The sequence below is a fragment of the Artibeus jamaicensis genome, unplaced genomic scaffold (genome assembly GCF_021234435.1).
Source record: "Artibeus jamaicensis isolate MK-2021 breed Jamaican fruit bat unplaced genomic scaffold, CSHL_Jam_final contig_241, whole genome shotgun sequence".
In the NCBI taxonomy this organism is placed as follows: Eukaryota; Metazoa; Chordata; class Mammalia; order Chiroptera; family Phyllostomidae; genus Artibeus; species Artibeus jamaicensis.
Window position 1 is genome coordinate 3,844,291 of NW_026521509.1, and position 26,324 is coordinate 3,870,614.

The following is a 26,324-nucleotide window of genomic DNA, read 5'->3' on the forward strand; positions in this document are numbered from 1 at the left end:
GGGCCACTTTCATTGTGAACTGCTAAGATGCATTACATAGTAATTCAATGTTATCCAATGTGTATAAAGATGTATTCTAGCCCTGGCTGGTGTGGCTCAGTGGTTGAGTGCCAACCTGTGAACCAAAGGGTCACAGGTTTGATTCCCAGCCAGGGTGCATGCCTGGGTTGTGGGCCAGGTCCCTAGTTGGGGATGTGTGAGAGGCAATCACACATTGATATTTCTCTCCCTTTCTCCCTCCCTTCCCTCTCTAAAAAATAAATAAATAAAATATTTTTAAAAAGATGTATTCTAGTCACATCAGAATTCTGTGGGGCGGTGGGGAAAGGGTTGGCAATAAAACCGTATCTGGATTATTAGTTTTCTAAAATCCATTTACAGGCAGTCTCTGAACCAAATAGCCACCCTTACCTGTGTAGAGGACACTGTCTAGCCCCTCCTTCTAAAATGAAAGTGCTAGGGACTACCACTGATCCCTATACACAAAGGTCAAATTACCACAGCTGAAAATGTCCTTAAGGGGCATCTAATTACACATTCTCATTTTGTACGACAAAGACAAGAGGTATAGGAAGAAAATGGCTTAAGGTCTCACAAGTACTCCTCAGCAGAGGGGGTTGTAGAATCTGCATTTCCTAACACCTAGTCATTGGCTAGCTTCCTCAGCAACTTTCCAATTTAATGTCAAATGCACCCTCTTATTTTTCCTGGCAGTTCTTGTTTCTTGCTTGAGGGCAGGGTTTCAGCCTGGTCAGATGTATCCAGTTATCTGCAATCAACACAAATACTTCCAAAAGTGCAGCACCTACCGAATGCAGTCTCGCAGTCTCGCAGATAATGACAACAGATAAGAATAAAATCAAAAATGGAAAAGTAATTGGGAAGAGTTTGCCTAGCAGGAACATCTTTTTCAGCCACTACTGTATTTTCTCTGTTTCTTTCTCACAAACAGACCTCTCAGAACATTACTGTAGTATACAAAATGCTCTTGTTAATACACCTGGCAGTGAATTCCAAAGGTAGGTACAACTCAGGAGGGGAATGAAAAATCATTAATGAAGAGGAAAAGGAGGGCAAGGAGTTGGAAAACATCACCAAGAGACAGAGGATTAGTCAAAAGTGGTCATTTAGACCTTAGACTATTTTATAGTAGACTGAAAATATTACTTTGGCTTCCTGAGTGTTTCAATGATTTTGACTTGTTAGTAGAAATAGATTAACCATGATGGTGATGGGTTTTCTGAAAATAAAAAACTATAAGTTGATGCTCTTCCCCAAAGCATCCTGTATTGTTATGCAAAATCCATAAGAACTATGAAAAGAACATTCAACCATCTATATGGCAAAGTGTGCACATCTCTCTCCATTGAAGGGTTAGGGACCCCAAAAACAAGAAATGGCATGTGTTCTATAAATCGCTCCTATTCATTATTGCCAGACGGTTTATAATATCAGAAGGTTTATAATTTTTACCAAAGTAATATGCAATTTTAAATTGGACCACAGTATTAGCAATTCATCTTCTACAAACTATCTGGACAGACTTTTCCAAAACATAGACAATACCCAAAATCTTAATTTCCAATTGGAGGCCATTACTCCTGATTAGCTAGTTATATGATTTTTTTCCTTCATTAGCTGTAAATGAGCAGCTAATATGCAATAGAAGATATCAATTGTTTTCTGTGACAAAATCAATTAAGCATTTAGGAGAGCACAGCGACTTAGGTAGAAAAGTCAGAGTGTGACAATAGCATTGAAAACACATTAGGGTCACTAGACTGAAAGGGTAAGATCTTGTCTCTATTACCACAACTTTCTCTTATGAAATTTTGTGACCTTAAGGAAGGTGCTGTGCCTTTCTTCTCTCTTCTGTGATAACAGGAAGAATGCTGGCTTCCTCCTAGCTTCACAGGAGTACTACAAAGGCATGAGGAGGTCAGGCATTGTATCTTGGCACGATGGTACCACAGAGATGCCACCATTGTGGATTTAAAAGAATGATTTCAAATGACGACATGTATAGTATCTGTATACTCATCTTTCTATTAGTAGAAAATAACACTTTTCATGTTTATAAATGGTATACTAGTGTGGTAAAAGCATTAAACAAAGTGTTTCCTCCTGCTTGTTGAAAGGGAAATGGTTCAGAAACACTTTGCTCATGGGGTAAATATGTACAAATAGGACCCACCTTAACAAGCCCTAAAAGCTCCTAGGAAACGTGCATGGCACTCCCAGACAGAACAAATGGTCCTTCCTTGGTTTTGTCATCTCTGTGCTAACACTAAAATAACAGCCTAGACATTTTGCTTTTTTAGAATAAAAGACCATCTCTTTTGTCTTTTGAAGCACTTGAAAATTGAAAAGGGAAAAACTAAAAAATGCTGACCGTGTCATAGCTGACTACTCACGGCAGGTGTAGAACATGAAAGGTTACAATGTGGATGTGTGCCTATGCATTTCTTTTCAACTTGAGGAGCCTCCTCCTGCTTCTGCTAACCCGGCAATCATACAGCTGACAGATTCTGGGTTTTCTAAATAATGCATGGGCTTTTCTCTTAACGTGTCAGTGCAAAAGTATCAATTCTTCCCTAGCATTGTTCGGGACGCTGATCTAACCTGACAGCATTCCATTAAACCAATGAATTTTTCCCCTCTTGATGGTTCTTTAAATATTCCTCTGAGTGATGTATTTGTGGTTTTTAAAACAGATCGTGAAAGATGTTTGCATTTATGAGAAAACTCCATGCAGGTACAGTTGGGGGGGGGGGAATACAACCAGAAAAGTTTAAAAGAGGGCACTTTTCCCCATTCTCTTGAGTCCTCAAAAACCACCCCCACAAAAAGGTGTGCTTTCAAAACATTTGAACTTCCTAAGGAAATATTAGGGAAATATTTACTATTGCTTCTGCATCTCTCTGGACACAGCAAAAACATTTATTAAATCATGCATGTTAACTTCAGAACCTACACAAGGAAAACAAATTCCTTGTTTCTTTATTGTCCTTTATAGGAGCAGGTACGGCCTCCAGCTGTATTGATTATGTCCCAGTAGGGTGAAGCTGGCTAAAAGCCAGGAAATTTGAACAGAAGAACATTTGTGCACTATTTTTAAAAGGATTTTATTTATTTATTTTAACAGAGAGGAAGGGAGGGAGAAAGGGACAGAAATATCAGTGTGTGGTTGCCTCTCATACACTCCCAACTAGGGACCTGGCCCACAACCCAGGCATGCGCCCTGGCTGGGAATCCAACCTGTGATCCTTTGGTTCCCAGGCCAGTGCTCAATCCATGGAGCCACACCATTCAGGGTATGTTCACTATTTTTATAGTAAGTTATATATTTCTCATTGAAGCTGCTGCCCCATAAAACACAAATTTGAGCATATGGAGAAAAGAACTTTTGCCTCCTTGTTAAAAATAATTTAGATGCAAGCCATTTAAGATAAATATTAGGATTTTATGATGATCACCTATAGAATGCACTTTTAACCATTCACGACAAAACTAGAGAGTGTTGACCATTAGATTGTTATAGAAAAAGAAACTCGATCTAGGAATGCATTGAGTGAAGTAGACATAAATTCTATTTGCATGTGGAGAAAAGAAAGAGCAAGAAATTGAAAGTCTATTTGAAAAAATAATGAAAGAAAAAGTTCCTAATTTGGTGAAGGAAATAGACCTGCAAGTCCAGGAAGCACAGAGAGTCCCAAACAAGATGAACCCAAAGAGACCCACTCCTAGAAACATGATAATTAAAATGCCAAAGGTTAAAGACAGAGAAAATCTTAAAAGCAGCAAGAGAAAAGAAAGTTAGTTACCTATAAGGGAGCTCCCATAGAACTGTCAGCTGATTTCTCACTGTGTAGAAAATTTTATTTCACTTCTGTGATAGAGTTTTAGTTTCTGACTTACAGGGAAGTTGATTGCGCATGCATTCTCAAAGAGCATGTTTCATTTAGCAAAATTGGATTCCATTAATCAAGCAATATAAAACACTTCATCAAAATTGGCCTTTTCATGAGTCAGATGATTTCATGGATGCAGGGAATTCAGTGTTTCTGCCAATTCCCTTAACAGAGATTTCTAAAAAGTTTCTCCAAGTATGTATTTTTTTTATTCCTGGAGAGTTACTGATTTTTTCTGTGTGTGTACTCAGGTTTTGCTTGTGTGTTTGTTCCATCTCTCAATATTTTAACTGCTTAATTACTTATTAATAAAATTGAAGTAGAAATACATTGAGGACATTTTGGTAATTACTTATCTCATGTGTGAGCATTATCCATTTATCATTAACATGAAATATACATGTGATTATATACAAAAAAAGACTATATACGTGTGATACATAAATATAAATGTGTATGTTTAATTTTTGTCTGATATTTCCCTCAAAAGAGCTCTTATTGACCTGTTTTACATTTAATATTCAGGTCTACCTCTCCTTGGTGAGCCAGTAGAAAAAGGAAAAGTATTCAGAGAATGTAATAGCTCTCTTGAAAACATACCCAAATCCATGAACCACATAGGTTAAGATATGTCAATCAGTGCTAAACTCCCCACCATATCATTTCTTCTCCTGTTGCGCTCATGCTCAGGTTATTTCAGCAGGAAAGCCTATATCCCTGCTAGTAACACTCTTCCCACTCTTCTTTAATTACCCTTGTTACCTCTGAACAAACTTACCTCCATCTGTGACCAGTAGCCAAGGTTTAGAATGCCAGGCTAAGTTTAGGAAGATCGCATACACAGAAGCATTGGTTTGAATAACAATAGGGCTATGAAGAGCCCCCTCTGTGGTCTGATTTATTTACCTGTTGTATATCGATATACTCTAAACTTTAGAGAAGTCTTAGGTCAATTCCTCTACCCCTACATCAACTTAACTATCAATTTCACATCTTAAATTTCTTTCAAGTCCCAAGCTTTGCTCTCGTTACCATTTGGGGAGCACTGCATTTTCTCTTACTCAGCAGGATCAAGTGGCCTGCAAAATGTGGAATTATTATACTGGAATGTCATGCAATATGTACAATGAAACAACAGAGTGCAGAGTATTCACAGAAATGCATGACAAATTCAAATCTCATTTCTGAATCCAGTTTGTGGGTATGTTCTTATTGGGAAGATAAAATGCTGCAGCCACTTGGGAAAAGAGTTTGGCATTTCTTCAAGATGCTATTCATAGAGTTCCAAGTTGATCCAGAAATTACGCTTCCAGATATATACTCAAGAGCAATAAAAACATACATCTACCTAACCACTTGCATATGAACGCTGATAGCAGGATCATTCAAAATAGTCACAAGGTGGCAACAGTGCAAATGTCCATCAACAAATGAATAGAGAAACAAAACATAGTATATTAATATGATGAACGTTATTCATGCATTAAAAGGAATGAAGTACTGATGAATGCTATGATATGAATGAACCTTGTTAACCTGCCAAGTTAAAGAAGCCAGACCAAAGGGGTCACATATTGTGTAATTTCATTTATACGAAATATCTAAAATAAGCACATCTATAGAGAAAACTTAAAGCATCAGCAGATTAGTGGTTGCTAAGGGGTGGGGAGTGAGGGAGAAATGGGAGTTATTCCTAATGGATAGAGTTTCTTTTGGTTGTGATAAAAATGTCTGAAATTAGATAATGGTGATAATTGTACAAATCCATGAATGTATCAATACAAAAGCCACTGAACTGTACACTTTTTTTTAAAAGAGTCAATTTTATATGTGCATTGTACTTTAGTAAGACTCATTAACAAATTCACTTTGTGCCAACAGGGATGAAACTTGATGGCATTATGCTAAATGATATTAAGAGCTAGATAAGATGAATACCATATGATCCCGCTTTTATATGGATTTTAAACAACAACAAAAAAAGAAAACAAAAACCTAAGCTTATATATACAGAGTATAGACTGGTGATTTGCAGAAACAGGAAAGAGGGCAAAATGGATGAAGATAGAAAGTACAAGCATCCTTTATAAAATAAATAGGTCATGAAAATGCAATGTACAACATGGTGATTATAATGAATACCATAGTGCACATTGGAAATTTGCTAAGAAAATAAGTCTTAAGTGTTCTCAACAGAAGAAAACAAAATTGTAACTATGTACAATGGTGCATACTAACTAGATTTATTGGGGTGATCATTTGGCAATACATGCAAATAGTGAATCATTATGTTATACACTTCAAACTAATAGGATGTTATATATCAATCATACCTCAATTATAAAAATAAGATTATTGTTTTCTAGCTCCATAATACACAAAAGACTATTTTGGGGTCATAGGCTAGCACTAAATTGATCCCCAAAATAATGAAAACCTTCTACATAATTGTTTTTGCAATTGTTTGTATACTAAAAATTGTTTTTGCAAGACAAAAAAAAATAAAAAAGACAAAAGAAAATCACTTTGGATCCCAGAAAACTATACAGCTTTCAATAAGGACAGAAATATGTGTTAAATTTGGGTTCAACACATGCAATAGTTTCCCAATATGCACCGGTCACATTAATACTGCAGTCATGGCAATATCCAAGTGTCACAGAACCTTAGAGAATTAGAGTTTAGAAAAACATAGTAATGGTTTCCAATCCAATTTCCTAGTACTAATATATTCACTAAATGTACAAATTCATTAAATGTAGGGAAACATTTAATGCCAACAACTCTATATAGAATTTTATGCATATTAAACTGTCCCTTATAAAGGAAATAGGAACAATCATGACAATGCATAATGAATATTATTTGAATTTTTTAGACATATAACTACTCTTAAGAGGCAGATACATGCTGTAAATGAGCTTTTGAAATCTGGAGCTGTAATTTGCTTAAATTACTATTGAATTTTTCTCATGCTCCACTTAATTCACAAATGACCTTTTCTAAAATGATAAAATATACCAATAGTCAGCTGCTGTAAACTCTATTTAGGAATACAACCTCCCAAGTAACATATATGTGACAACTTATTTGCAATAATTTCTCCAAATGTTTTAGGGAAAGGAATAAAAATTCTATTTTTCTAGGTCTAGTTTAAGAACCATCGTGCGCATTTTGCTTTTCTGTTATATTTTACTTGTTTGGATATAATCTCTCAGGAAAACATGTGTTTCCTAGAAGATACTGAAAATCAATTTGCAAATACCTTGAAGAGGACAGTATGTTGGGTAACACCCAGCATGGCTTCCTAAAGATCAAGTCTTGTCAGACCAATCTAATCTCCTTCTGTGACAGAATGACAACCTGAGAGATAGAAGGGAAGCAATAGATGTAATTTATTTTGACTTTATCAAGGTTTTTGAGAGCAGTCTAAACAATGGCTCATCAATAAACTGTGGAAATCCAGGCAGGTCTCCAGAGAGAGCTCCCCAGTGGCAGGCAAAGAGCACTCAATGATCAATGTCTATGTTCAAGAATCATAGAAATGAAGATTAGAATTCAAAGGCAATCCTGTTTATCACAAAGTCCTTCATTGTCACTAAGGCACAAAGACAGCAGGGGACTTTTACTCAAAATCACAGAACAGAACTGGGGCAGAGCTAGTTATTTAGCATTAATATGTAAAAACTCAGAAATGCTGCAGGAGCCTAACATGTGAGGATGGAGACAGTATCCAACACTGGCTAGATTCATCCTCAGAATGGAGCTGTGGCTTTTGATTGAATGACAGTCTAGTGAGGGATAAGGAGGAAGGTGGAGGATTAAGAAGAAAGACACAGAATGAGTGTATGTTGGCAATAAGATCTATAAGGAACTATTATATCATTTCAAATTATTTACTGTGAAGAAGAGAATGAAGATATAAGGTTAAGTATTAATTTCGAGGTATTTTTGTACAAACGGCCTTAACAACACTGACAAAATGAGAAGTTCTTTATCTACTACATGAGTTCCTAAGAATATATATAATAAGTAACTGCCCATTAGTGAGATTTGCTTATTCCTGGAGTAAGTTGTTAGAAGGAGCTTTAAAATTGCAATGGGTTTTCCTGATGTACATTCCATGTTAAGGGTCCATAGGCACAGAAGAAAGCTGAACAGCATGCTAAAAGTTTACAATTCTATGAAAAAGCCATCTAAAGAACAGGGCTTGGTATTAGGTTCTGATAAAAACAAGCAAGCCTCACTTGATTCTCCAGAAATGCCTTGCTCCATATCTAATGCAGTACTTTGATAGCATAAAGAAAGAAGGTAACGGGATTTTCTAGTTCAACTTTTAAGGTAATCCAACATATAGACTTCAATTTCTTTCACTATGAACTATTTTTTCTAAAAGGTAAAAGAGTCAACATATGCTCAGAAGCTAAACCAACACTAAAGTCAGAACAAGCAGGGATTCTCAGGATAAAGATTTGCATGATTATCTTCGATTCTCTAGAGGAAGTCACTGGGCACAGCAATGAAGTTAAAAAGAAAACTACTGCATCTATTTCTACAAGTAAATAGACTACCTTCAAAGGCTTGGTATAGTAAAAAAAAAAAGGGGGGGGACCTGCTGCTGTATAACTATATTTCTGGTTTGACAGCTACAATTATAATTGTTCAGGCACCTATTTCCCACAAACTCTCCACAGCCATAACCTTTAGTGATTAATTATAAAGCTCCAGGAGCAATAGTACACAGACTAATTTCCTAAAACAATAAAAGACAGAATTTCTCATTTGGAGCTAAATGAAACATGAACAGGTTGTTATTCATGCTGAAATCTTGATGCAGAGTCATGGAGCAGCCATTATAGAAGCTATTAAACAAAACCTCAAATCAAAGAAACTAAAGGTCTGTCTTCAAAGAGAAAAATGCCATTGTCGCCTAAGAACTTCCTAACTTCTGTGCTTGTGTTTCCTTTTAAGTCCAATGTTATTAATCCTACTTTCAGTCTTCCCTGCCTCTAGTCATGCAGTCATCCAAAAATACCAGTTTTAATCGAACAGGAGAAGAGATAAGAATTCATAGAAGGAAAATTCCTATTCACTGACATTCAAACATCTCAACTAAATACAAGCTTCCTGTCTTGTTTATTCCAGGAAATTATCTCAAGTCATATAATATATATTCCGTGACTACCCTACTTCATTTTTTGAAGAGCAAGAGGTTCAGTGGTTGATCCCATACCCTTCAGGAGAACATTACATTTCTGTGCCTTTTCCTGTTGCATTTAAGTATGGACAGGATGATGTCTCACACCTTATATAGACAAAATCTATCACAAACAAATAAAAGTCAGGACTTTCACAATTAAATAAGAGTTGAAAAGATAATGGGGGGTGGAATAAGAAGTTGTGAGAAATGTTCAGAGAAAAAATGTGATTCTTTTTAAAATGGCAAGACAGAGAACTATATTAAGGCCAACACAGAATTTTAATTCAATATTTGACATATTTATTGAGCTGCCACACTTTGACTTCTGTAGATTAGCAACTAATAGCAATGATGAAATTGAATAGCAATCCTGTCACAATATGACATTTCAAATAGAGCATGTTTCTTCTAAAAAGTCTTTTTTTAGTTTTCTGATTATATAGATCATTATGAAAATGTCTTATAACAGCCAAAAACCATTGTCTAAGGTGAAATATTCACATGGGCATAGAAAAATGAGATAAAGAGAGATTATCCATTTCTAGTTATAATTTTCCTAAGGAGGAAAATTATAAACAAATTTTCCTCCTTAGGAAACAAATGTTACTGAAGAGGGAAAATTAAGAAACATGCTTTCAGATTAATTTGTGAACCAGGATCAAAGTCATTGCAGTTATACTTGAAGATGATGAAAAGTTCTAAGTCCTTTTTCATCATTTGGAATACTTGCAGGGCTTGCATATTTTAAGTCATCATTAACTGGATCCAGTTTTAGAACTCCAAGCATTTCTTTTTCATACTACACTTAATTTATTTTTTAAAGATTGCTTATTTATTTATTTGTAGAGAGAGAGGGGGAAAGAGAGAAAGAGAGGGAAAGAAACATCAAGGTATGTTTGCCTCTTGTGCACCCTCCACTGGGGACCTGGCCCACAACCCAGGCATGTGCCCTGACTGGAAATTGAACAGGTGACCCTTTGGTTCACAGGCCAGGCAGCATTCAATCCACTGAGCCACAGCAGCAAGACCAATGTAGAGTACACTTAATTTAGAAGAAAGAAAAAGATATCAAGAAAGAAAGCCTATCAGAGATATAGTCAGAATAGTGAGATACACATTCATTATTGAGGTCAAGTCTAACCTGAGGTCTGATATGTACCTTGTAAACAGAACCTTGGTCAGGCCAGATTCATGACAGTCTCCCCTATCTGCTGCATCCCTATCTCTAGGCTTATTGACTGAGACTCAATATTAAGAATTTTTTTAATTTTTATTTATTTTTTATTGATTATGCCATTACAGTTGTTTTATTGTCCCCTTCATTCCCCTCCACCCTACCCCCCCATCCCCACCATTACCCCCCTTTAGTTTATGACCATGTGTCTCAAGTTCTTTAGATTCTATATTTCCCATACTATTCTTGCCCTCCCCCCTATCTATTTTCTACCTACCATCTATGCTACTTATTTGCTGTACCTTCCCCCCCCCTTCTCCTCCCACTCCCCTGTTGCTAACCCTCCTTGAGATCTTCATTTCTATGCTTCCACTCCTGATCTAGCTGTCCTCTTAGTTTGCTTTTGTTTTAGGTGTGGTTCTTAATAAACTGTGAGTTTGCTGTCCTTTCACTGTTCATGTTTTTTTAACTTCTTTTTCTTAGGTAAGTCCATTTAACATTTCATATAATAAGGGCTTGGTGATGATGAACTCCTTGAATTTGATCTTATCTGAGAAGCACATTATCTGTCCTTCCATTCTAAATGAAAGTTTTGCTGGATAGAGCAATCTTGGTTGTAGGTCTTTGGATTTCATGACTTGGAATACCTCTTTCCAGCCCCTTCTTGCCTGTAAGGTCTCTTTTGAGAAATCCGCTGACAGTCTGATGGGCACTCCTTTGTAGGTGACTGTCCCTTATCTCTTGCTGCTTCTAGGATTCTCTCTTTCATTTTAATCTTGGCTAATGTAATTATGATGTGCCTTGGTGTGTTCCTTCTTGGGTCCAACTTATTTAGGACTCTCTGAGCCAGGACATCTTTAAACGCTCCAACATCAGAATTATAGGGGTACCAGAAGGGGGAAAGGAACAGCCACCAGTGGAAAACTTATTTGAACAAATAATAAAGGAGAATTTCCCCAATCTGGCAAAGGAAATAGACTTCCAGGAAATCCAAGAAAAGAAATTTTATTGTGTACTTTATGCTATACTGGAAAATCAACGCTAACATCAGAAGCATGTTATAGCAGAAAGATCAGTGCTACCTCTTTTGTTACCTAGCTGTGGGACCACAGGTACAAAATTTTCATCCTCCAAGCATCATCTGTAGGATGAGGTGCTGTACTTAATTATTTCAGGTCACTTAGACATATAAAATTTAATTTTAGAAATATTTGCCAGTAAGATTGTAAACAACAGGAGCTTTATAGTTAGTTAATGAAAGAATGCAAGTAAGCAAGCTTTTCTAGTTATCAAACATAATACTGTTTCAAGCCAAATTCTCAACTCTTTTCTAATTCTGAAAAACAGGCCGAAGTCTCTGGAAACCACTATCAGAAAACAACTTGCCCTGGAAAATAAAGTGTAGTCTCCTAAACTCATCATTTGAGGTCATCCATTTTCTCATTTTTAATTCTCCATCCTTCAAGGACCAGTTTGAAGGTTGTGTCCTATGCTTGAAATTCCAGTGTGATTTTCTTATTCAGAAGGAATTCCCTGTTTCTCTATTTCCTCCAGTACTTCCTTCCTGCCATTGATTTTATCACAGTTCATCTCAGAGTATAGTAATTTATATATTGATTGACTTTTAAAATATATTTTCTTAGATCATAAGCATTTCTGCCCACATTGCCAATGCAATGCCATTCTGGGGGTTGTCTTTTATTTTGTTAATGTTTTCATTTGCTATGCAAAAATGTTTTAGTTTGATGTTGTTCCATTTGTTTATTTTCTCTTTTGTTTCCCTGGCCTGGGCAGATATATCTGATAAAACATCACTAAGAGCAATGTCTGAGATTTTACTGCCTATGTTTTTTCTATAGATTTTATGGTTTGGGATCTAACATTTCAGTCTTTAATCCATTTTGAATTTATTCTTGTGTGTGGTGTAAGAAGGTGGTCCAGTTTCATTTTTCTGTACATATCTCTGTAATTTTTCCAACAGTATACCTTGGAGTCAGGCAGTGTGGGTCTTTCTTCTTTCTCAAGAATGTTTTTTGGCTATTCAGGGCATCTCACGGTCCCATAAAAATTTTAAGAGTGTTTGTTCTGTTTTTGTGAAAAATGCCACTGGAATCTTTACAGGAATTGCAATTGAATGTGTAGATCACATTGGGTAGTATGGACATTTTAGAAATATTAATTCTGCCAACCCAAGAACATGACATATTGTTCCATTTATCCATGACTTCTTTAATTCCCTTCACCAATATTTTATCATTTCCAGTGTATAATATTTTGTCTTCTTTCATTAAGTTTATACCCAAGTATTTACTTATTTTTTGCTCTTGTAAATAGACTCACATTTTTAATTCTCTTTTTGGATAATTTATTGTGAGTATATAGAAACACCACCGAATTTCTATATTGATTTTGTACACTGCAATTTTACTGTATTTATTTACTAATTCTAAAAGTTTTTGTTGTTAAACTTTTCTACATACATGATCATGTCATTTATCAATAGAGATCATTTTACTTCTTCCTTTCTGATTTGATCCTTTTAATTCTTTCTTCTTGCAAAATTGCTCTGACTAGGACCTCTAGTAGCATGTTGAGCAGATGCATTGAGAGTGGCCATCCTTGCCATGTACTGAATGTAGATAGAAAGCTTTGTTTTCTCCCCATGGAGTATGATGTTGGCTGTGTGCTTTTCATATACAACTTTAGTGTTGTGAGTTGAGTTTCTTCTCTACCTATTTTGTTCAGAGATTTAATCATAAATGGATGCTGAATTTTTTAGTTTCAGGTGTATAGCATAGTGATTAGATAATCATATACCTCACATTTGGTACTATTTCAAGTACCCACCTGGCACCATATATCATTATTACAATATTATTGACTACATTCTCTATGCTGTAATTCATATTCCCAAGACTATTTTTTTACTATAAATTTGTATTTCTTAATCCCATCAGCTTTTTCACCCAGTCCACAAACCCCCTCCACTTGACCCATCAGTAGACGGATAAAAAAATTGTGGTACATATATACAATGGAATATTACTCAGCCATAAAAATATTTAATATTTTTGAACTCTACTTGATTTATTTCTGCTATAATTTTATTATTTCTCTTATTCTAGTAACCATAAGATTTGTTCGCTCTTCCTTTCTATTTCTTTGAAGTAAAAATTAACTTGTTTATTTGAGGTTTTTCTTCTGTTTTAATGCAGGCACTTATCATTATACACACTTATATGTTTTATTTGTTTATTTGTTTGTTTTTGAGGGAGAGAAACATTGATGTGCGAGAGATACATTGATCGGTTGCCTCTTGTGTGCCCCCTACTGGGGACCTGGCCCACAATGCAGGCATGTGCCCTGGCTGGGAATCAAAAGGGCAAACCCTCAGTTTGCAGGCTGGCACTCAGTCCACTGAGCCACACCAGCCAGGGCTCCATTATAAACACTTTGGACTTAACCTGACCTGGGACTGAAACTTAGCTCTGTCACTTCCTAGTTTTGTGACTATGAGCAAAGCTGAACTACTCTGACCTCTCTTTCCTGATATACAAAATGGGAATATTAAAAATGTCTTTTTTTGCTGGGAATATGGTAAGAATTGATGGACTTAATTAACATGGGAGATAGAGGATGAGTGAGTTCTCAGGATCTAATGCACAGTATTATGATTGTAGTTAACAATACTTCATTATACACTCGAAAGTTGCTAAGAGCCTAGTTCTTTAATAGTCTCATCAGAAAAAGTAAATAACTATGTGACCTGGAAAAGATGTTAACTAACACTACTGTAATAATAAGATTATAATATATAACTACCAAATCAATATATTGTACACCTTAAACTTATTCAATGTTGTATGTCAATAATATTTAATAAAAATGTTTGAAAGTAAAGGAAGATACAGGAGAGATACTTAGTACATAGTAACTGGTAATTTCTTACTACTGTTATTATTTTGCTTAGTGTTAATTTTAATCTTTTTATGTGCTTCTCCCAGTTACTATTCCAGAGAAATATGCATTTTCCCATTATTCCCCAATGTGAGCACTGATGGAAAACTAATTCTCACTATAACTCACCATCAACTTGTCAATTTTAGATGAGGACAATGAAGAGAGCTATACTGTATTAAATTCAGAGTAGTTTTTCATACTCATTTAATTCAATAATTTCCCTCTTTAATTCTCATTTGCTTTTCTCTCACAAATAAGGTCTCACAATGGTTGAACTTGTGAGCCTGAAATAAGAGTCTTAAGGCTGCTACCATCTGCCTGTCTTATATTGAATTTACCTAAAGAGTTACATTGAAAACCTAAGGCCCCTAAGACCATCTCTGGTTGCCCCTTATTGTTCTCCACTAAAATTAAACTCTATTCATTCATTCATTTAGCAGTTCATGCATGTGAAGAGTTATAATCCCACCTAATTCCAAAAGACATGAGAAGGGTGGTCTTATGATGAAAGCCAAGGAATAATGATCACAGTATGAAGGATAAAAAACAACTAGTAAGAAAGAATGGGACATTCCAATCTACAGGCATCTTTCTCTATCTCACTCTCTTCCAACTCTATTTCTTTGATTACTCTTCATCTTTCTTTTTTCTTTAGCCCCTGCCAACAAATACCTCAACTCTGCCAACACCTTCACATTGCTAAGGAGAAGATACTCCAGCTAAAGAGACTGCAGGCCAGACAAGGTGGATTCTCAAAACCACCATTCAGTGGTAAATTATTCAGAAAAGGATGAAGTAAGAAGCTTGGTACAGCCCTGGCTGTGTGGTTCAGTGGATTGGGTGCTGGCCTGCAAACCAAAGGGTCACTGGTTCAATTCCCAGTCAGAGCAAATGCCTGGGTTGCAGGCCAGGTCCACAATTGGGGATGCATGAGAAGCAACTACACACTGATGTTTCTCTCCCTCTCTTTATCCCTCCTTTCCCCTTTGTCTAAAATAAATAAATATACTCTTAAAAATGTTTTTAAACTTTGTAGGAAACTAAAGAGGGCAGCCTTCATCAGGCAGAAGATTCAATCTCTCTACAACAAAACAATGGAGATAATTCACTATTTCCTCACATAGGATTTTGGCCTGTAATGTTCTTCTAATTTCAATGGACAAGTTAGAGGTAGGGTGCAGCATCCTTCCTCAGTAACTGCTTACAATCAAAGTATACATACTATTCCTTCCCCCCAACCCTCTTCTCTACCATCTCAGAATACATCAGTGAGTCACCTGCCTTGAATTCCTAAAGACACTCACCTGTATTACAATGAAGATCATCAGACTCTGACTCCGTGCCATTTTGGCTTCCATTTCCCTGAAGGGTGTTCATAGCCATAAGCTTCATCTTCTGTAGCTTCATTGCCTCAGCCATTGCTGCAGCTGTTACACCTAAAACCAGAATTATCCCTTTTAAAAATGAGGACAATTTAATGTAATTGAAACCTGGGTATGTTGCTTTACCAGGCATATGCTACACAGCATAAGCCAAAACTAAGTCCAACTTTAATTTATAAATAATATTCTAGAACAAAGTAAATTCCAACTCCTGTAATTATTTCATTGTACAGTGGACTATTTAACAAAACCTAAAAATGCACTGAATATGGGTTAGATCCCCAATTCAAAATGCAGAGGAAACAGAGTAATACGAAAATTGTTGGAGAAATTCTAAAGCTCTTGCGCATGTATGCTGGTGTCTATTAAAGAGCTCTGTAGCCCTGGCTGGTGCAGCTCACTGGATTGAGTGCAGGCTGTGAACCAAAGGGTCACTGGTTCAATTCCCAGTCAGGGCACATGCCTGGGTTGCGGGCCAGGTCCCCAATAATGTGTATATGAGAGGCAACCACAGATTGATGTTTCTCTCCCTCTCTTTCTCCTTCCCTTCCCCTCTCTCTAAAAATAAATAAATAAAATATTTTAAAAAGAGCTCCAGACAGTTGTTTTAGACAGAAATCATTTTGTATTAACATCCACCTCAAACAATATGGACAGAGGAAGCACTCTGACACATTAGAAGGAAGCACTTTCTTTTGAATAGAGTTGTTGCCACTTCCGTTGAAGGGTGAGCTGTCTTGCCTGGGAGAGTGACCTTTGAAAGAAGGGGAAGGAGGGTGGTAAAAAAGACTTCAAGTAGCCTTTCTTCTCATTTACTGTCCTCATGCCTGTACACTGTGGGACTGAATACATGACAACATAGCATGGCACTTCTGAAAACTGGCCAGCCCCTGTAGTATAAAATAATTGCAATGTCTTGTATCAATTTAAGCCAATTGCTTTTAATTCTATACAATGGTACAAAGGGGTAGGGATAAAAATCCCAAAGAGAAAATATGAGTGCTTATGTTTGAAATCCTTTCTCCTAGGAAGTCTGTATTAGGAAGTTCCATAAAAATATCTAAGGGAACAGGTACTAAACATAGAATCCAGCCCTGGCTGGTGCTGCTCAGTGGATTGAGTGCTGGCTTGTGAACCCAAGTGTCACCGGTTCGATTCCCAGTCTAAGGCACATACCTGGGTTGCAGGCCAGATCCCCAGTATGGGGTGTGTGAGAGGCAACCACACATTGTTTCTCTCCCTCTCTTAAAAAAACAACAACACAGAATCCATATTTCAGCAATGCTCTCCAAAAAACTAGTGAATCCAATTTAGTACTTGTAGATAGTGTTGAAATACCATGACCACCCCCCTGCAATAATTTGGCAGATTTAAAACAGTATTTGAGAAGGCATGTGTTGTTGCAAAAACAAAGCATAACTGCCATCATGAGAAGAATTTGATTCTAAGAGGTAGGGTGCGTCCTTACCAATAGTGTAAGGGGAAGCAAGTGCAGCCTAGAAAACTAAACTGTGTGTGTTAGGGAGAATCACCAAGGTTATACTCTGCCACTCTGTACTCTTCACAATGCATAGAAACTCGAAATGGAGACAACTTTTGAGCCCATCAGCTCATCCATGAATCATGGCAAAAAGAGGATAAGAATAAAAATTGTTTCAGTCTATGAATTGATTCAGTCTACATGTGGACATTTTCTATATGGTCCCAGAGATTTTCTAACCATGTTTAGCTTTACTGAGTCCTGACCCTCCAAATGGGCAGAAAATATGATGGCACCTATGTGAACAAAGGGACCCTGCCTAAGACTGCCAAGGCTGAATGCCTCATAACCAAAAATTTATCAAGAAGTTTCCAGAATTTATGTCACCCCCTCTGATTAGCCATCCAGAACAGGATCCTAAGTGTGACAATTATTGAATTTCTAGCTGTTTCATAACTGGTAATGTAAATGGTGGATGTTAACAAACAAAATATGGATTCTTACTTTATGAAAAATAAGCCAACAAAATATTTTATAGACAAGAAATTCCAGGTAAAATGTGTATCTCATACAATGTCACTAAAGGAATGAATGAAAGAGTCCCCTCAAATTTTTTGAATTTGAAGAAAACATGCTAGGTTCTAATATCTATGCATTCTTTCAAACACTCACTAGCTATATGTTATCATTTAAGAAAAGCCAGTGAGCAAATTCAGAACATAATTTTAAGGTGGTAAAGAACCACAGTGTAATAACACTACAAAGATACTTAGGCACCATCTACCTCAGTCTCTTCAGTTCTGCACTTTCTGATAGTTGAGCATTTGCTTCTGTAACCTCAGCACCTTCTATTTATATTCACCTAATTTCATGATTAACTCAACATTTAGTCACTATACTTATTGACCAAGTCTTCATGTACATCCCTAATGTATTCTAAACTCACTTCCTATCTTAAAACTCAACATAACCATATGAAAATACTCAGCATACTATAAGTTTGTGTGTGTGCATGTGAACATGTATGTGTATGATTTACTATTATTATTATTGAGTATGCAAGCTTCAATTTCACAGTTAGAGTGGTGACGATGGTGACAGAAGTTCTTCAGAATTACAAGAAATGTGCTCTGTTTTTAAACCACCATGTCCATTTATACAAGAAACACTGAGCCCCAGGGAGAAAAAGTAACACAACCAGTGAATGGGAGGGGTAGGATGAAAACTCATGTATCCTCACTTTCACCCTGAGTGCTTTGTTCACCAATTCCCACCTTCTTTTTTTTTTTAAAGAGAAGGAGAGAAACATTGGTTGGTTGCCTCTCACATGACCCAAACTGGGGACCCGGCCCACAACCCAGGCCTGTCCCCTGACTGGGAATTGAACCATTAACTTTCCAGTTTTTAGAACAATGCCCAATCCACTGAGCTGCACCAATCAGGCCCAATTGCCACCTTCTTAATCTTAATTTTAATTTCTTTAAAAGTGTCTAAAAATGGGCTTGCAAGGACGCATTTTAGGTCACTGACTAGAATGAGGAAGAAATTATGTCATATCAATTCCCAAGTGTTCTGTTTATTCATATGCAAAATGAAGGAGTTGGATTAAGGATCTTTATAATTTCTAGGAAGCAATAATTGTGACTAGATTTACTTTGTACTACATAGTCTTCTGAAACAACTGTAGTTTTGCATTTTCCGTACACACGTTAGAGAAAAAAATTTCTTGACACTTTTCTCACTAGTAAACAAGTATCAATCAGACTTACAAACTTTATGTGATCTATAGTCCTCAAATTTGCAGTTCAGGGGGCAGGTGATCCATGGTTTGTTGTGAATTTGGGTTAGCAACAGTGATCTGAGCCAAAATTAAGGCGATTTTGTAGTTTCTTCATAAGTTATACTATGGCCATCCTTTCAGAGTAGTTTAAAAGCTTCTCTGCCAAAACTGTAAACAAGTAAATTAACTAAAGCAGACCTATGAGTAATCAAATTTTCAGGCTTACAATTAGTTAATCAAAATGATGAGTCAGCTCACTGCCATATGGTTTTATATTTTAAAAAATAACCTTTAAGGAAAATAACAGATTACTGCATTGATAATATCTGTGCAGACATGAAAAGCAGTCAATGGTGTTTTAGTCTGCCAGTACTGTGTGTTGGCTTGTTTGTTATTTGCATTCAAAGCTACTTTGGGTCACATATGATGTACTAAGACATGAATAATGAAACATCTGGTAATATGAAATGTTAATGTCATATACTGTGTTGAATTTAGTGGACACAGTTTTGAAATTCCCTATAAATCAACTGGGAAGGTATAAATTTAAAAAGAGCTTGTATTTAGGTTGAGTTTTAAAAGATGCTTATGCTCTGTTGTCAAAAAAAAAACATGGACACTAAAAGATTCAGAATGCAACTGTGGGGAATGCCATAAGGATAGAAGAATGAAGAATGAAAGGGCAGACAAGACACATGCCAGTAGTTACGGGCCACCCAAATGAAGAACAATTATTACAGCAATTCTTAGGAATCGCCATTCAGAGATAAATACATTGAAAATTATTCAGCTCAGCTCTGTGGCTGAGAGTTAAAGGCCAATAAAACACATCTATGGGAAGTTCTCAAAACAGAAGCTAGCTGCTGCATTCACCTAGACATCAGCAAAGCCACTGCATGATGCAGGCACCAAAAATCTACTATATTGGCATAGATATTTAGCACACTTTGTTGAATTACAGCTAAACATGAAGAGAGAATGCAATTGATCTTTGCTAAAGTTCAATTTGTCCTATTGGAGGACGTCAAATAAGTCACTGAATTTGCCATTCAGAATGAAAACAGAGACAGGAAACTGACCATTACTGAGGGGTGATAGGCAGAGCAGCACAGCCTAGTAGAGAGTGCAATCACACTAGGAACCAAAGACAAGGCTGGCTGCTGCCGCTCTGAGCAAATTGCTGCCCTACAGCCTGAGACATGTAACAAAGGTCCAGGTTGCTAAGCACCTATTAATTTTCCTATAGACTCTTCTGAAAATGCATACTAGGCATTTAAAACTTTGAAAGTCTAATAGTAATCTCTTCAAAAGCTCATATTTCAATGTTCTGCAAAAGCAACAGATTGGAGGATTTACAAGTCCTTGATTTTGCCATTCAGAATGGAGCCAGGAACAGGATAGTGGTGACCAGAAGGAAGGGGGAGGAGCTAATAATGGGTAAAGGATGCCAAGTATGTGGTGATGGAAGATGATTTGACTTTGGTTGATGGGCACACAGTGCAATATACAGATCATGTGTCATAGAAATGAACACTTCAAACATATACAATCTTATTAACCAATGTCACCCCAATACACTTAATGAAAAAAGTATGTTAACCAAAACTTATATTTTGAAATGTGGTTGACTGTAAAATGGTGCCAACAAGAATACATACAATAACATATATACCACCTGAAATATAACTTTATACAAACAGGCACCCACAGAAAAGGGTCACATTCTTAGAAGAAAACTGAAGAAAAAAAGTACCAACCCATTAAGTGAACGTTTGATTTTCAAATCAATAATAAGAGCAATTGACCAAACTTAAGCCTACATTGGATGAGTTGGTTTTGCTCTGCAGCAGGTATCGCCAACAAGTAAAAATGAGAGTGCATAAACATTAACAGCACTGATATGAGATAAAGACATACTGTATGATTCCAACTATATGATGTTCTGAAAAAAGCAAAACTATGGCAACTATAAAAAGATCAGTAGTTGTCAGGGATGGGTTAGCAGGGAGACAACTAAGAAGAACACATAATTGTTATCACAGTAAAGGTACTCCATGTAATATTATAATGATAGGTGTATGTCATTATACATTTGCCCAAACCCATAGAATGTGCAACACAAAGAGTGAACTCCAAGGTCAACTATGGACTTGAGTGACAATGATGTGTCAATGTATGTTCACCCTTGATAACCAATGTACCACTCTGCTCAGTGATATTAATAATGTAGGAGGCCGTGCATGTGTGGTATATTAGGGGTATATTGGAAATCTCTGTAACTCTCTTGCAGTTTTATTATAAAGCTAAAACTGCTCTAAAAAGATTGTCTTTAACAGAACAAGATTCACTCCAATGTTAGCTTTCAATGAGTATACATGATAACCACTTGTTGACTTGTCACTTACTAATTTTACATGCCAGTCATGTCTCCTTTACCTAGATTATGTGTTGATCTTAAATTGTGCATTCACTGGTGCCTACCACAGTAGTGGGGATATGGAGGTGCCCAGTGAATGACTGAAGAATGGATGCTGGGAAGGGAATCCACCAAGGGGAAGGAAAAGCACTATCCTGCCAACATTGGTAATAGTAATAGTCCCTGACTCTCTAGAAGTAGGTCATTTTACATTCTCTTGACAATCACCTTCTGCTTGAACTTCCTGCCAAGATATAACAACAAATGGGACAACAAACCAAAGACAGACATGGTTCAAATGCTGAAAGTACCAATTGTTCTGTGTTTGTCATAGTCTTTTGCTGCCTGATGGTACCATTCTTTATCATCAGCTTATCCTAACAGTATATGTCAAGCATCTGTTTCAGAAAGCAAAGCAATATGTTACCCTGAACATAATTAGGTGAAAATTTTCACAACAGAACTTGTCTTATTTCCCATTTAAAGAGCACACAAAGTTAACCACAGATATATAGACATAAATGTATGAATAAACTTATGGTCTCATGTCTGAGGCTTCGGGTAATATTTAAATCAATGTGTACGGTCATTCTTTTACGTTTAAAACTTTTAAGACATGAATTCTAAACCGTCAGAAAACAAGGCATAAGGTAGGAAGTCTTAATTATGCTCACTATAATCATCCCCACCATATTTAGTTATATATAGATGTTTCTCTTTGCTTTGACATATAAATATTGATAACTGTGTCTCTATTTTCTATCACAATGTATAATTTCTTAATGCTACCTGAAGCAACTGATGACATGAGCCTTTGAGATATGAGTGACAAGGGAAAGTAAATAGATATTGTGAGAACATGGCTCTCATTCTTGGATCTTCAGGTGGACATAAGGTGTCAGCCAACATTATTTTTTCAAAGCTTACGTTGCTTCACCTCAAAAAATGCAGTGTGATAACGGAACACTTTCATCACTTTTGAAACTCGCCGTGCTATTACATTTTTAACAATCAAATATAATAAAAGTTTTCATATTATTTCCATATAAAAATACATGAAATTCCCAGGACCAGAAAGTCCTTGCTGCCAAAAAGGCATGGCTAAAAATTATTTTACATCATATACAGTTTTAGTGAAATAGTCTTCCTTCTGCAAGCAGCATCCCACCCACTACCACCAGGATGGGCAGAGTTTTGGGAACTATGAGATATTGCCACCTAACACTTAAAAAAAAACAAAACCCTCAGCCCTGGCTGGTGCAGCTCAGTGGATTGAGCCAAAAGGTTGCTGGTTCCATTCCCAGTCAGGGCACAGGCCTGGGTTGTGGGCCAGCTCCCCAACAGGGGGCACATGAGAGAGAACCACACATTGATGTTTCTCTCCTTCTCCCTCTCTTCCCCTCTCTCTAAAGATAAATACATAAAATCTCTTAAAAAAAAGAAAACTGTAATAGGCATGATTTTCTCCTAAAATTGCTGTAAAAAATGTACCTGCACTCTTATCCATTCTGCTTGTGTCATTATCTGGTACATACATGTTAGTGCTTGGGTAATATAAAGATAATTCTAAATTAAATAATTACACTAAGTTATTTATAGAGGAGATATACACACAATGCAGCTGGGTGCTAATGGGTGATATATAAAACAACACAGTTCTTTCTGGTTTCCTGAATTCTGTTACAGTACTATTAACAATAAATTCTGAAAGAATTACATACCTTTTTTTCTTCCACTTGCAATCAATAGCTTGAGATTCCTAAAGGGGCACACTACCTCTAATGGATCAAATGAAACAGAAGTCACAGAAAAATGATCTCTTCTCTAACCTGTTTTTCACTCAGAATTTGAAACATTTTGGCAATATGTGTGCCCCTCAAAACTGCTGTAGCTGGGGATAAACAAACCAACAGCTGGGAGATGGATGATGAGAGCACACTCTTAGGGATACTCTGCCATCTTAAGGATGATACAAGGAAGTCCATCTTTTGTGGCTTTTCGTGAACTGTCATGGCTGTAATAACTGTGGAGAAGATGGCAAGTTCAGAACCAGTACAATGATAACAGAAACAGTATCTCCGATTCTAGTTCACCAAAGTATGTTCTGGTCATTCCCTTTCATTTCAATTGTTTTGTTCCTTTCCCTTTGTTATTCTCCTAGGTCTTTGATATCCTTGGGGGGCTATGTGCCCATGAAGACTATAGTATCTATACAAACAGATTGGCATAAATCACGGGCTTTCCCAATTCAAAGGTACAATTGCAAGGTGATACATATCACCATTCTTCATGTCCGTGATCCTGGTCATAAAACCTCTTCAATTCTGTCAAATTCAATTTCCTCTTAACCAGTTATTACTCCATTTTTTAAAAGAAAAGAACACAGGGTTTTGGTTTGATTAAAGTTGCGATTTTTTAACAATTGCCATGTAGCTTAGGTAAGATTGATGCATTTTAAAATAAGTGTTTGCTCTGGCTGGTGGTAGTCTGATTGGGAGCATAGGAACTATAGAAACTTCCATCTGAAGTAATCAGATTGTATATAGATAAAGTTGTATTTTACTTTTTACTTTGAAGTCCTGCTACCAGTAATTTCAAATACAACAGTAATTTCCCAAAGCACTTCTAAAACAGTATTACTTAAAACTCAAACATTATGAATTAAAGTTGGACATCCTGACTCTGAAAAGAATGACGAATTTCGTAAACACTTTCTAAGAGGTCTGTGTTCTTTCTCGGATAGACTATGGAGTGATTTTATTTTCTATGTAACAGCTAAATATTCAGTTATCTTCTATTTCTTCTACTTGGTTTAGGGAAGATCAATTGGAAACTGTTTCAATGGACCATCTCCTCAGCCAAGAATGTAAATAAAAATAAAATCATATCCTTGGATTCAGATAGAGGGAATGGCAGAGATTAGTACAATCATTAAAGTTCTAAAATAGGATTAAGCAAACTTTTTAAAAAGGTTTTATTTATTTTTAGAGAGGGGGAAGGGAGGATGATGGGAAGAGAAACATCCATGTGTGGTTGCCTCTTGTGCACCCCCTACTGGGTACCTGGCCCACAACCCAGGCATCTGCCCTGACTGGGAATTGAACTGGCAGCCCTTTGGTTTGCAGGCCAGTACTCAATCCATGGAGCGACACCAGCCAGGGCAAGCTTTTTTTAAATAAACTACCAAAAAGTAAATATTTTAGGCTTTGTGAGACACTCTATCTATGTTACAGCTATTCAACTTTGCCGTTCTATTGTGCAGGTACCAACAGGCAATACAGAAATAATGGGAATCACTATCTTCTAATAAAGGTTTATTTATAAAATAAAAAACAAGAACTTCCTAAGTGATCTCTTTGCCTCTGATTCTGTTCCCCTCTGTTCAGTCCCATTCTATCTTAGCAGGCGTATTTTTCTAAGAAGTGGTATTTTACCAGCTCACCACTGCATTTTGAATGAAGTCCCTTAATCTGCTATTTACAGCCTCCCACAATCCATACACACTCATCTTTTCAGGCAGAGATCCTACTGTTTTCTATCATACAGCCACTAATTTAATGAGACTGAACATTCTGTTACCACACACACTCTGCGCCAGCTCATCTGCACCCCTTTGTAGATGGTCTCTTTTGCCCGGCATGCTTTTCTGCCTTTCTTGCCAACTGCAGCCCAACCAATCCAGCCCAACTGAAACGTCATCAACTCCCGAAAGCCTTCTTTAATTACCGCAACTGGAAATGATCCTCTTTTTTCAAATTTCCTGTAGTACTGTACATAGATATATTAATGTGAGCCTATTTATCACTTTCCCACCTAAGAAGAAGGCTAGGAAGGCTTTCGTGAACCACAGAGTATGACTTACTCAGGTTTGTTGTCATAGCAGGATCTAAAATATTTTCTTGCAGGTAGGCAGCACGTGATGAATGTGTGGCTAAGGAATTTATCATTCTATAAATTTTACAAACTGTGATATGAAGATCTTCATAACTTAACATATACTCCGACAAATGGGTAAACAGCACTCATATACACATACATACATTGACATGAAATACCATTGTCTTTCTAATTCAACTAATAAGCATGTATTGTCATGTCTTGTGTGTTTTATACATCACCAAAATTTCTTACAGTTTTTTAAATAGAGAATGTAAGAATGAAAATGTATAATACCTTCTAGTGGTTTTAAGATACTTTTAAAACAAATGTGGTTTCCCTGGAGTAATCACAAAATAGCTGACTGCTGAGGAGAAAATTTTATTACAAATGAGCAGCTACCTGTTATGAAATTATGAGGCATTTTCATCAAAGGACCTAAAAAGGCAGCAGACTGACCAGTTAACATGTTTCCCCTGACCTGGGGGGACTTTTTTCCAGTTAATAGCTTCTGAGGAATGTGTCCTTTTGATTCTTGTCTCTGACACAGGAATGATTGTCCCATTTAACCAGTCTCCTATCACATATATCAGAGAATCCTATTTACTCACACACTACTGGAACATTAAAACACAATAGATTGTCTCTAGAAGAAAAATTTAAAGATTGACATTTTTTTTACCCTAAAAGGGGGTTGAGATCAAAAGCTGACTTTAATAGATGTTTGACTAAGGTCATACTCGTAGGAAATGGAACACAGAAGATGAAAGAAAAGAAATAGGGCTGCCTTTTGATCTCAGCCAAATCCATTTGGCATTGTTTAGCTTTTATAATACTTTACTTTTAGGTGATATCATGACTTGAAATTAATCGGCTTTCTTCTTGAGGCTTTAATAGCTCTGTATTACTTTGGCATTTTGCAAAGTTTATGAAACATATTCCTACTTTGTTAGCTGGTATTGTGATAGAAGTTCTTTTCTTCATCTGTATCACTATTATATATAATGTCCATGATATACTTTTTAAAAATGTCAAGGAAAGCTCAAAACCCCAAATTTTCTTATGAAATGGTCTTCAGAGAAAATCCTCATTAAAGTCACTACCAATCTGTAAATAGCAATGGGCCTTCTTAATTTTAAGCTTCA

At 36.5% G+C, this 26,324-nt stretch overlaps 1 protein-coding gene across 1 annotated transcript in view; it reads right to left on the reverse strand.

Moving 5' to 3' along the window:
* The window catches only part of DACH2 (dachshund family transcription factor 2), a 492,266-nt gene that overhangs the window by 165,560 nt on the left and 300,382 nt on the right, over positions 1 to 26,324 (reverse strand). The window contains exon 4 of the mRNA XM_053662409.1: positions 15,550 to 15,681. Within this exon, the coding sequence (XP_053518384.1) occupies positions 15,550 to 15,681 (132 nt within the window). The remainder of the gene's footprint in view (positions 1 to 15,549; positions 15,682 to 26,324) is intronic.